The sequence below is a fragment of the Stylophora pistillata genome, chromosome 8 (genome assembly GCF_964205215.1).
Source record: "Stylophora pistillata chromosome 8, jaStyPist1.2, whole genome shotgun sequence".
Taxonomy (NCBI): domain Eukaryota; kingdom Metazoa; phylum Cnidaria; class Anthozoa; order Scleractinia; family Pocilloporidae; genus Stylophora; species Stylophora pistillata.
This window is the reverse complement of record NC_142526.1, coordinates 9,611,393-9,624,350: the sequence shown is the minus strand read 5'-3', so window position 1 is coordinate 9,624,350 and position 12,958 is coordinate 9,611,393. Positions and strand designations below refer to the sequence as shown.

Genomic DNA, 12,958 nt, shown 5'->3' with positions numbered 1-12,958 from the left:
ACGTAATCTAATTAGCATGAAGCACGTGAAGGAGGTTGTGTAATGTATATAGAAGGAGTGTGCGAGTGAATAAAGGTGTGTTGCAATGCGGATTCCGTGTGCTCTTTAAGTTCCCTACAAGATACTAAAGTGACTCATAAGCTGCTCTGTTGCTTTGCCTTCTATGGTCCACGATGCCACCAACACTGAACGCGCACCAGATCCTAGAAAAGTCCTAGCTATTCCAATGACTCCCTCTTGTTTAAAGGTTCCACGCCCGCTGTGACAACAACTAAGTACGACCAGTTTAGCTCGCAGCTTCACCTTTGAAATGTCGGACATTGTCAAAAGGTAGTCTTCTTCTTGTGGAATACTTTTAGTGGTGCAATTAGGGGACAGGGCAATCTCCCCTCTCTCGGCATTACCATGGGCGGCAAGATGTATCAGGCTCACTGAATGAAGTGCGTGAAGTACCGCCTGCTTTGTTGCGTGCTCTCCTAACAAAGGCTGAACACCCAGGAGTCGACCAACCATCTCAGCTTCCTTTCTTGCACCCAAAGATCGATCCTCGCAATTGTCGTCAAGTAAAATGCCGAAACTGGAGGCACTTTTTTTAACAATTTCCTCCACATCGCAAACGAATGCAGCCATAAGTGTGTCGATTTTCATTACGGGGCTCACTCGATAGTGAATGTCACCATTTGCTTTTAAAACCCACAGACCAACATGCCGCTCACAATATGAAATTTACAAAACAGCGCAATTGCTCTCTTGACTCACAATGCTTTCGATCCTTGGCCGAGATGTTGAATCAGCTGAGATGTGGCTTTCAATTGAGAGTTTATCAGCCATTAGTTCTGCGAGGCCTCTAGCGCGTCTTAGCTCCTCACATTAAGAGAGTCTCGCACACTTTCGGTGGTACACAGCATGCGACTGAGCAACTCGTAGGTGAAATTACCGTGCTTTTCTAAGAGACATGTTTTAAATTCATAGTTTTCTTTAAGAAAATGTCGCAGATTTTCATAAATTTCAATACTTTGACGAAGATGCACCATTGCCTCCTCAAGATTTGATTCCGATATCTTTAACTGAGTGATTCCGAGAAGGCTGTGAAAGTCAGTCATTTTGTCTCCTATTTCGCTGCTCATCAAGTGCGCTTTCTCAATGTATTTTTCCGATTTGTAGTAATTGCCAAGCGATAGGGACACGTACCCAAGGTTTACATAGATCATACCTTGTTCTCGTCTATCGCCAGTATTGATGGTGATAGCAAGCCCTTTCCCGAGTAACTCTCTAGCCTTCTGGCAGTCATGAAACGAATTTAACAGATTTGCCAGGTTTGCGTAGCAGCACACTTCCATCGTTCTGTCGCCAATTTCTATACTGATGGCGAGTGCTTTGTCAAAATGTTCCTTGGCCTCCTTATTTTTACTAACTGATAGAAACGCAGCGCAAAGACTCATATAGCTCATAAAGCTCTTGCTATCGCAACAGAAATTGGCAACAGGGAAGGAGAAGGGACATGGTATGGGAACCTTACCAAGTGAATTAAGGTCTGGGTCAAAAACTATTTTCGCGCCCCAGCAGAGTGTGCGGAATTCTTGGAATTCGCGTGGATCTTGCGAGTTGCCATAGAGACTATCGAGAGCCCGCGTGTCAGCCAAAGTAATGTTCGCGAAAGGATTCCGCCAATTTGAATTATTGCTCATTTTGAGGATTCCAGCAGATTGAGGACCAAGACGTTGTTAGAAGGTAAAAAAAGTAGTCTTTGCTATCTGAACTGCATTGAAATATGCCACGCTATTTATGTTATTTAATCGAAAAGTCGTTCGCCGAACGCTTGTTGTAAACATTAAGCTTGATAGTATAAAATGTTTAAGCGTTTAGCCAACGACTTTCAAGCATATCAGCGTTTATATGCAGAGCAATTTTCTTTCAATATTCACCCTTCTAGACAGTGCTCGAAAAATTTGTGCTGTCTCTGTGTAGTTTTACTCGCGAAGGATGCCACGGTACATTGAAAGTTGCACAGTTGCAGGTTCCTGAAGCAGCCGAAACGTGGCAATTAAGATTAGATTTTATACCTTACAAATTTAATAAGCTAATTTGCCATTACCACCCTGAAACATGTATGAAAACGGCGCATTATATTTGTGGCAGACCAAATTTCATTTAATTTGGTCATTTTTTTGTTGTTCACGATCACGTAAAAAGGTTTGCAATTTACTCAGCGATGTCTTATCATAATTAATTTCAATAATCTTAATGTAAATGAAAACTTAAAAAAGGTTCCGTTACACGTATGCCCGTTATGACATTTTTAGTATTGAACAGTTTCAATGTCATAGCTAAATCCAACCACACCAGCCCTTGTGCATTTTTACAGAAATTTACCATAATTAAAAACCAGTTCTGCTTACCGTGAAACAAGTTGTAATCTGCATAATCATCACAAGTAGTTTTAAGTTGCTTTTAAAATCTTGTACTTTTTCTTACTTATGGCAGTCTTGTTACTCGGTGAATATCAGAAGGATAAAGACTATCACGAGAAAGTTCTTACTATCGCAACAGAAATTGGCGACAGGGAAGGGGAAGGGACATGGTATGGGAACCTTGGAAATGTGTTTCAATCACTCGGTGAATATCAGAAGGCTAACGAATATCACGAGAAAGGTCTTACTATCGCAACAGAAATTGGCGACAGGGAAGGAGAAGGGACAAGGTATGGGAACCTTGGAATGTGTTTAAGTCACTCGGTGAATATCAGAAGGCTAAAGAATATCACGAGAAAGCTCTTGCTATCGCAACAGAAATTGGCCACAGGGAAGGAGAAGGGACATGGTATGGGAACCTTGGAAATGTGTTTCAATCACTCGGTGAATATCAGAAGGATAAAGAATATCACGAGAAAGCTCTTGCTATCGCAACAGAAATTGGCGACAGGGAAGGGGAAGGGACATGGTATGGGAACCTTGGAAATGTGTATGAATCACTCGGTGAATATCAAAAGGCTAAAGAATATCACGAGGAAGCTCTTGCTATCGCAACAGAAATTGGCAACAGGGAAGGAGAAGAGACATGGTATGGGAACCTTGGAAATGTGTCCTTCCCCTTTCCTGTTGCCAATCGGTAATTGCCTTCTGATATTCACCGAATGAGTCAAACACATTTCCAAGGTTCTCATGCCATGACCCTTCTCCTTCCCTATCGCCAATTTCTGTTGCGATAGCAAGAGCTTTCTCGTGATATTCTTTAGCCTTCTGATATTCACCTAGTGTCAGAAACACATTTCCAAGGTTCCCATACCTTCTCCCTTCTCCTTTCCTGTTGCCAATTTCTGTTGCGATAGCAAGAGCTTTCTTGTGATATTCTTTAGCCTTCTGATATTCACCGAGTGATTGAAACACAGTTCCAAGGTTCCCATAACATGTTCCTTCTTGTCTCCTATCGCCAATTTCTGTTGCGATAGCAAGAGCTTTCTTGTGATATTCTTTAGCCTTGTAATATTCACCGAGTGACTTAAACACATTTCCAAGGTTCCCATTACATGCCCCTTCTCCCTCGCTGTTGCCAATTTCTGTTGCGATAGCAAGAGCTTTCTCGTGATATTCTTTAGCCTTCTGATATTCACCGATTGATTTAAACACAAGTGCTAGCCATGCACAAGTCACTGATTCTCCAATTCTGTAGCCAATTGATTCTGCGATGGCAAGTGCGCCTTCAAAAAGTTCCTTGGCTTCTGCAAGCCTACTTCGTCTTTGATATTTGTCTCCCAGTTCAATCATTGATTTTCCAGCATTGTGGAACATGGCGATAAGTTTGTTGGTGTATCGTACTGCGTTTTGCAGTAAATGGTTTGAACCTGGGGGTAACATGTGAAGGTGTAGTCTGATCGTCCGGGTGAGTGTAGTCCTGAGAAGGACTGTTGTCGGTGGTAGTGACTGACGTTTCGACGGATCATTATCAATAGCTGGGAACAGACCCTTATATAAAACTACCATGACATTTTATTCAAAACCCCCTTATGTAAATCATCATCGCTACATAGCGACAATATAGAGGTACAAATATAAAACCCCTGGATTTCAAGCACGGTTCTGACCTTCACGATCGACGATCGATATCAACATCTGCACGCAGACTCCTAGATGTAACATTTTACCATCGCAATAAACAACTGGACACACGTTTGACATGGATGTGACATTTTAAGTTCAATTAATCAATATCAACATCTGGGCACAGAATACGCACTCTATGTAAAGAGTTACGATCAACACAGACCCCTAACCGTAAGATACTAAGATAAAACAACAAACATATGAAATACATATATATGAACTGCGGTTATGAAACGTATATGTGCACGATCCTTCGCAGTAAAGCACTATTTAAGCTATTTAAGATTTTCACTATTGCTTAAATAGTGCTTTACTGCGAAGGATCGTGCACATATACATACTAAGATAATTTGCAACATCTGCCTACAGCTCATCATGTAAGACACATTGATTAAAACCCATGGATGTAAGAAACATCGAACAATATCAACATCTGGGCATAGCCCACTCGTGTAAGACACACTGATATAAACCCCTGAACGTAAGGACCAACGATCAATATCAACATCTGGGCATAGCCCATTCGTGTAAGACACACTGATATAAACCCCTGAACGTAAGGAGCAACGATCAATATCAACATCTGGGCACAGCCCATTCGTGTAAGACACATTGATGTAAACCCCTGAACGTAAGGAACAACGATCAATATCAACATCTGGGCACATTCTTTCATATAAAACACACTGATATAAACCCCTGAATGTAAGACCCCTGATTGTAAGAACCCCTGATTTTAAGACCCCTGACTGTAAGACCCCTGATTGTAAGAACCCCTGATTGTAAGAACCCCTGATTTTAAGAACCCCTGCCTGTAAGACCCCTGATTGAAAGAACCCCTGACTGTAAGAACCCCTGATTGTAAGACCTCTGATTGTAAGAGCCCCTGATTGTAAGAACCCCTGATTGTAAGAACCCCTGATTGTAAGAACCCCTGATTGTAAGAACCCCTGATTGTAAGAACCCCTGATTTTAAGACCCCTGATTGTAAGAACCCCTGACTGTAAGACCCCTGATTGTAAGAACCCCTGATTGTAAGAACCCCTGATTGTAAGAACCCCTGATTGTAAGAACCCCTGAATGTAGGAGCCCCTGATTGTAAGAACCCCTGATTGTAAGAACCCCTGATTGTAAGAACCCCTGATTGTAAGAACCCCTGATTGTAAGAACCCCTGATTGTAAGAACCCCTGATTGTAAGAACCCCTGATTGTAAGAACCTCTGATTGTAAGAACCCCTGATTTTAAGACCCCTGATTGTAAGAACCCCTGACTGTAAGACCCCTGATTGTAAGAACCCCTGATTATAACACCCCTAAATGTAAGGCAATCCCTGAGTGGAAGGCTTTGATCTGGTTGTAAAGTATGAATTTGAAGCTCCAACATAAATCAGAAAATTACAACTCTTATATGATCTGTATTAAGACACTTGAAGATGTGAATCCAACATAAAACCCTGAAAGTATGGTACACATTGTAGGACCAATGGGTTGAATACAATCACTTTTCATGAATTTGTTGAGAGGTCAAGGTTTAGGGTTAACAATAGTGTAAAATGTATATGAAAATGTTGCATATTCGAATCCATTGTTTGTAATATTGAAAAGCACAGAAACCCATTTGGGATCATAACTGTTGTCAGTAGCAAACCTGCTCATTCCCACAGTCTATCAGGCAAAAGGCAAAGAGATTGGAATAAACCTAGTAAGTAATTAAAAGGGTCATTGCAAATAAGTTTCCAAAGTTTATTTGAAATTTATTAAAAAATTACAGATATTGAATACACTTTGCCTGGTGCTAAACCTGGACCTTATTCACTTTGATTATATTTGTATTGACAGCATTAAAATACATGCAAATAGACAAACCATTAATAATATATCTCATCACGTTTTTTGAAGAAAGGAAGGGAAATGAGGTTTAACTTGGATCAAACACTCATCTACCACTTGCATTACAACTAAGTTTGTTTGAAAAATTTATCCATGCAATATAAACAAAAAGAGTTTGATGTTTTCTACAGATTAATATTGAGATGATGACACTCAATATAGGCACAGTGCCTACTTCCTAACAACCTATGAGCCACTCATTCTTTAAGACACTCAACAAACTCCTTACATCTGAAATTCATGTCATTAAAAATACGCAAGAGGTAAATAGTTAATGCTTTAAAAAAATGTGTGAATTACAATATGGGTATTGAATAAATATTTCATTAAAAGGAAGTACAAGAGTTAATCAAAATCAAAAATTGACAACTTCTTTAGCATATTTTCCACTATAATAAAATTTCCACTCTTTGAAATTATAGGGGTGCCATGAGAGACCTTTATGATGGATTAAAAATTTGCTTCTATTCTTCGTAGTATATATGTATTTATTGATTCTGGAGAATTAAGTTCCTAGTTTTTACATCAATTATGGATAAAAAGCTCTCTCTGTCTATGTGATGTATAGACTTTATCAACAAGTATTTCTGAGTTTAGCACATTTGCAGTTATTTACAATACACATAATTTCCACTCCTCTCCAACCAGATTTAATTACATGTAACTATTTGGATGATTTAAAATTTGGTAAAATCAAATAAGGCTGAGGAGTTAACCAAACACTAAATTTGGCCTGTCCTATACTATGGATGTAACATTAACGAGTATAAATTAAAATGAAACAAAGGTAGCTTTAAATTCAATCATGTCAGGGAGGTATGAATTAGCTTAGTGTATTGCCAATTAATCCAGCCAAATCATCATGCTCACGTTCTGGAGACAAATCTTAGTTATTAAATTTGATGCAAAAATCTTGTTAGACTTTTGACATCATCTCAATATTTGTTTTCAATTTTTTTAAGATTTCATAGAGGGATGCAGTCTCATTATAGAATCGCATAATTCAATAAAAACTTGCATTTTGATGGTTCGTAAAGCGAGGGATTTAGCGTGGAATTGTGAGTGGAAAACGAGACTCAGTGATACTGTTTTGCATCTTTTGTTTTGCACTCAGGACAAAAAAAGTATATCATTGCTGTTTTCTTTACTTCTTATTAACTTTTTTTCATCCATATGATTCAAGGAAAAGCCATACTTGACTCACCAATTCCACATCAAATTGCATGCCAAAAACTAATATTGCACAAATTGAAAATTCCCTCATCAGGTAATTAATTTTCCTATAGTAGCTCTTTCTAAAGTTGAGGAGTGAAGAAATTCAATTCAATTCAAATAGTATTACAAGCTTCAATTGAAATAGTGTTACAACTTTAGGATGAAATTTCTTTAATCCTCAACAATTTCGGGTACTAGCATCTCTAATTTCATTGTTGCATGTGTTGTGTTTTGAGGCATTTTATTGGCAAGCCTCACCATCTTGCCTTCTGACAGTTTCACCACAGGCACTATGTAAATTCTTGCCTTGTCACCAGCTTTCCTCAAGGTACAACTGTTGATAAACGAGATAAATGCCGTTACATGACAATGAAATAAGTGTATGAAACGTTCCTAATGACATAGTCTGTCAATTAACTGCCTTGAATACAGGGTATTTAAGTGATTACATTCATTCCTAACAAGCCACCTTTTGAACAAACCAGGGCACAAATCCACACCCATCCCTTAGCACAAAAGTGCTCTTTACTTATTTCTCCCAATTCTGAGGATATTTTCGGGCAAATCAGTGCTCCTCGCCTCAATTTATGTCTACAGTTTTATTTCTTGCACATACCTTAACCACTATCTAATACTGTGAAGTTTAATTCATGGTGGGGCTCCCACGTGCACGAAGCGCGTATGTGGCAGACCCCCATACCCATGGAATAATTATGGTTAACCTCTTTTCCTTTGTTTTTCACGTGCCTGACCGAGCGTACGTATGTACATGCGTACGTGCCTTCAACTTCCACAGGTAGGGTAGGGGAGACTATCAAAACGAAGGGAGGGGTGTCTCAGGCAAGTTCTGGCATTTGCACTTCTTTTATGTTATCATTAATATTATGAACTTGGGAGCTCCGCTTTTAGGCTTGGCTAAAGCTATATATTACGAATAAATGGATCAGGAGTAAGAGAATGTGTATTCTCAAGTCTAATTTTTCTCTGCTTACCAGGCAATTATCTAACAACATGTTACCCTTTTTGAGAGACAAAAATGAAATGTATGTGTAAATATGGCACTAAGGTCAGTCAGGGGCCCTCTCCCTCCCCTAAGTCTCCTAATGTATCTGATGTTCTTCAACTATATCAAGGTTCTCAAGTCGTTGATAATAAACTCATAAAGGCTGAAAGTTTCTAAAGAAACTGTTTGGGGCTGCGTCGGTGGGGGTAACGAAATAATTTGAATATATCAACAAAGTTGAAATGGTAAATTGGCCACCATTGCCATTATAAAAGCCGACGTTTCGAGCATTAGCCCTTTGTCGGAGTGAATAGAGGAATTGTGGGTTGTGTTTGCTTTTGAAGGCAGACAAAGGAGCTACATGATTGGTGGGAACATGGCAACGAGAAAAACACGAATAAATCAGTGGAATGAAAAGCGTTCGTTGATACCTGTGGGATTTAGACTGCCGGTTTGAAAGATGAGCTTTTGTTCAAGAGTTTTCTGGCTTTCCGGGCTACCTAGGTGTAAGGAAAGACCGCAGATTGCCATGTGTTGCTTAGAATGATTAGGTAAAAGCAACGTAATCGTAACGGTGGCCAATTTACCATTTCAACTTTGTTGATATATTCAGATAATAAACTCAACCTGTTTTAATTAAATAACTGCAGTTCCTGAAGTTTAAATTTTGGATGTGTCAATTTTTTTCATTCGATTAATCACATTTGATGCTGGTTACACCAGAATTAACGTAAAATCTTCTAGGGATAAGAGTAAGACATTAAAGTCCCTTTTTTGCTGCTTGCAAACAAACAAGGTTTGGAGCCCATTTCTCTTGGTGTACGAAGATCGTTCTGAGAAAGTGTGTGGACAAAACGTGGCCTAACCTATGGCCTACCCTGTGGCCTACCCTATGGCCTACCTATGGCCTACCGGTGGTCAGATCTTTAAAAGGATAGCATTGCTGGAAACCTTTCAACGTTTTCCTGAGTACTGTCTTACCAACAAATTTCTTCTGTTGTTTTGGGGGCCACATTCCTATCAAAATTTCTTAACCTTCTGATAGAATAACGAAATCGAGGAACAGAAGCCGGTTAAACGCAAATTTTGGGCAAACATCATCATATCAGCTCTCCTTTCAAATTAGTGCAATACTGGCCCTTTCTTTGGAAAAAGCAAGTAAAGTTTGCGAAATGTTTACGACGGCGATGCGTGCGTGTCCCGGGGTGCTCGTTGCAAATTCAATACTCTACAGCACTTAAAAATTGGCCTGGCACGTTATGTTAGCTTTTTCTTACCCGGATATGCTCTCCGATATAACGCCGTTCCTGATTACATTTTTACACTAGCACTCCACTATATGTCAGCAACTGACCGCCATTTTGCATATCCTCTGCGACGCAATTTTCCCTTTCGTAAACGACCGTTGCCATTTTGAAACGGTCGTTGCCATTTCCGAGAACAGTCGTTTCCATTCATTACAAAATGGCAACGACTGTTTCGACAAATGACAACGACCGTTTCAAAATGGCAAAATTGACCTTTTCATATGGCAACAGCCGTTTAGGAAAGGAAATACGCCTTTGCGACCACGCAATATATTAGCCCCACCTCTCCCCTCCCCCTTAACCTACCGGTATAGTTGAGTGTTGTGATATTTGTAGTATTTCGTTCCCTCGGACGTTGAAAATCGTGTTAGCGACCTCTTAGTATACCCTTTCGTACGCCAGCGTATTCGTTCGACTCTTACTGATTTTATTTTTATGTTCTTAAAAATCTGCCTACCGGTAGGCCATACGTTAGGCCATAGGGTGGTCCACAGGGTAGGCCATGGCCTAGGCCACGTTTTATCCACACCCTCTGACTGAAGTTTATTTGCTCTCAGTAATGAAACTAGGATACATAGGGTCTACTCTGCAGCAGCAACTGACTCTGATATGTTCATTGTCAAGATTTAGAAACTTACCTCACAGATACGCACGCTGAATCAGCACCTTGGGAGTACTGAAGATAAGTGCAATCATTGGTGTCGACCAGGATACACCACTGTCTCTCCCACTTTTCAAATATTGGAGAGCGCATTACTGCATTCGGCTTTGCTGCGGGTAATGTCCAGGTGAATACAGTAACCATTCCATTTGGTGTTGGTTTTATGTTTTGTGGTACCTGAAAAAAGAAAATAATATACATACTTTTGAGATAAAACATATGGAAAACATTTCATGTAAAGTAATGTGCCTAGCGAGTTTCGTAAGGATTTTCGTATGTTCCCAGGCGCTCCCTATTTTTAGGAGCTCCGTAGACTTAAAGGCGAGGAAAATCTAGAGCGATGAGCAAAATGTACCACATGTTACACCAGGGAATAAGGGATTAATTATTCTATCATTATTTCAAACCAGTACTTTGGCTATTAGTTGTCGTAATAAAACCCTAAGCCTTTTTGCAGTATTGCATCGATCGCCTAGGGCGTGGGCGAAAGACGAAAACGACGCGCACAAAACCACGATATTATGGTCAACAAAATGGCCAACGAAACGGCTCGTTGCTTACAAAAGCGAATTTTAAAGAAACGGGGGCAAAAATTGATCCTTAAGAGTAGCTATTTTATTTCTTAGCTCGTGGGGGAGGAAGATTGCGTGACGAGCCCAAAGAACGTCTGCGTAGAAGGCTATTGCAACGCGAGCTTTGTTAAAAGTGATTGAAACTGTTTAATTATATATGATACATTTAAAGGAAACAAATTTCTATTGCATTAAAAAACTCCAACCCAAATTATGGCTTTTTTGAGTTAAGAGCAAAAAGAAAAAAGAAAAAAACGCTAACAGCCGATACCCACCCCTCCTTTATTTGCACATTTTATCATCCACCTACCTTAGCGAGGACGTTCCAGAGAAGTTTCTGGCGTTCCTTGGTCATTAGGGACAAATGTTTTCTTTGGTTTCCCTCCATGTGTTCCTCCTTGTTTTTCCTTCGTATTGCCTTTTCGCAACCTTTCATAGCGCAGATACACATTCTTTCTCCACAATCAATCGAATGAGATGGTATTAAACTCCTTTTGAAATAAAAATAAACCTTGTCAAAAATGACATGCAGTATTAATCATTTCACATCCTTATGCCGTGTTTTGCTTCTTACTGGTACAGCTTGTAACACCAGGCTGTTTGAGAGCTGAATGATTAATACGTTACATAACCTCTAAGCAATCAGGCTACTCGGAAACATCGGATGATATTATTCCATCGTAAGCGCATTTAAGGATAATTTTTGACAGGATAGGTTACTCTTTGGATCATCATAATTTAAAGTATACTTAAGCGAGGTGAAGGGAATTATATGAAATTAGGCAAAACAATAACGATATCATGATTACATAAAGAAATCAGCTAAGATACTCTCTTTATATGTTTGCTCTTGAGGTACGTAAAGGAATTATAGAAATCAAAAGATACCCATAATTAGAATCTGCCCTTCTGATGCCACAAGGTAATAAAAAAAAAGTTGGTATCACGTTGCAAGTTTTGCGAAAAGACAAGGCTTAACTCACGTATCTTCCAAAAGTCCTATCTGAAATTACCTCGTGATATTTTGTCCACATTTAAGTGGGCAAGGCACCTCTGTAACACTACAAGTTAGATCTCCGTGTTTCTTTTTATCTTTTCTTTTGAAGCTGATGCCACATTTGCAGAGGACTTCCACCATTGGACACGTCGCTTTGTGAGCGTCTATTTGTTTCCTTTTCATGCTTTCTTGGCATTCTTGACAATTTAATTCTAACTCCGGACACCGTTCTAGGTGATCTTTGGCCCGGTTTAGCGCAATATTCTCTCCGCAGCACTTGCACTGCCCATCGACCATCCCAAGCATAGTATTCGCGAGGCGGTTTGAGCAGAACGCCGTCACAAGCTGACGGCACATCTCGCATGTGCTGGATTGCCCTTGACTTGTTTTCTTAAACATATCCACGCAGAAACCACAAAAGGAATGGCCACACGGTGTTGCTAGTTCTGCGTCTAGAATGGGATTCTTGCTGTAAAAGAGAAGGCGAAGTAAGGTCAGGAAAATAGCTCCAGGCTGGCATGTTATTCCGAAAATGGCGTGAAGTGTATTATCCATTCAAGTCACAAGTTAAATATTTATAGCAAATGGTAATAACTTCAACTTACCAAACATTACACAGGTATTCAGCTGGGATAGAATCGCTGAATGCGATGTAGTCAAAAACCGAACGAGAGTGACTCATGTTTGGTCAGTTCGGAGGCTCTCTCTCTCTTTCTCTCTCTCTAACTTTTGTTAGGAGTGTGAAGGAATAAACCGCCTACGTGGTGGAATATCAAAATTCACAGGAAACAACTTCCCTTCAACAACCAATAGGAAAGTAAACCACAGTGACTCTTGACAAGCACTTGCGCACTTTGCTAACAGGTATATTAAAGTTGTATTTCCACACCTTATTCAATGACAAAAAGTGTTCATGGGACAAAGATTATTTTAAGAGATACTTCCTGGTACTGCACTTATACATGGGAAGATTGCATTTTGTTTAGATAAACATTTTCCACAGGCTGAGATCTCCAATGTCTGCATATTTTCACCATTTAAGTTGTTTTAAAAAATCATGTCGAATAAGTCATTGGATGTGTCTGATACTTGGCGGAAAATCTATAGACTACTCTGATTTTGGGATGTTGTAAGCTAGTAAAGGCGGGCGTATTACAAGGGGGCAATCTTAAAAGGGGGCGTAACCTCTGTCAAACCATAAGCAAATAGATAA

General features: G+C 39.7%; 1 protein-coding gene across 3 annotated transcripts; it reads right to left on the bottom strand.

Annotated features, from left to right (window-relative positions):
* Positions 1-5,829: 5,829 nt before the first annotated feature.
* LOC148724872 (TNF receptor-associated factor 6-like) lies at positions 5,830-12,528 on the bottom strand. 3 transcript variants are annotated; one of them, XM_088731237.1, is made up of 5 exons: positions 12,351-12,528; positions 11,762-12,214; positions 11,059-11,239; positions 10,154-10,353; positions 5,830-7,539 (listed from the first exon to the last, which is right to left on the bottom strand). In XM_088731237.1, the coding sequence occupies exons 1-5, from the start codon at positions 12,425-12,427 to the stop codon at positions 7,377-7,379; spliced, it is 1,074 nt and encodes a 357-aa protein (XP_088587363.1). In that variant the 5' UTR covers positions 12,428-12,528; the 3' UTR covers positions 5,830-7,376. The 3 variants fall into 3 exon arrangements, 1 of the variants encoding a protein (XP_088587363.1); XR_015991013.1 differs by lacking the exons at positions 10,154-10,353; positions 11,059-11,239; positions 11,762-12,214; positions 12,351-12,528 and adding exons at positions 8,640-8,708; positions 9,486-9,779 and having other exon boundaries at positions 7,360-7,539; XR_015991014.1 differs by lacking the exons at positions 10,154-10,353; positions 11,059-11,239; positions 11,762-12,214; positions 12,351-12,528 and adding an exon at positions 9,486-9,779 and having other exon boundaries at positions 7,360-7,539.
* Positions 12,529-12,958: the final 430 nt, after the last annotated feature.

What these genes read in the sequence shown, in the direction of transcription:
- LOC148724872 (XM_088731237.1), bottom strand. Translation starts at nt 12,427, where the DNA reads ATGAGTCACTCTCGTTCGGTTTTTGACTACATCGCATTCAGCGATTCT. An exon ending in TCTGGAACGTCCTCGCTAAG is followed by an intron (nt 10,354 to 11,058) that starts GTAGGTGGATGA and finishes TTCTTTTTTCAG; the next exon opens with GTACCACAAAACATAAAACC. An exon ending in TCAGCGTGCGTATCTGTGAG is followed by an intron (nt 7,540 to 10,153) that starts GTAAGTTTCTAA and finishes GTTTATCAACAG; the next exon opens with TTGTACCTTGAGGAAAGCTG.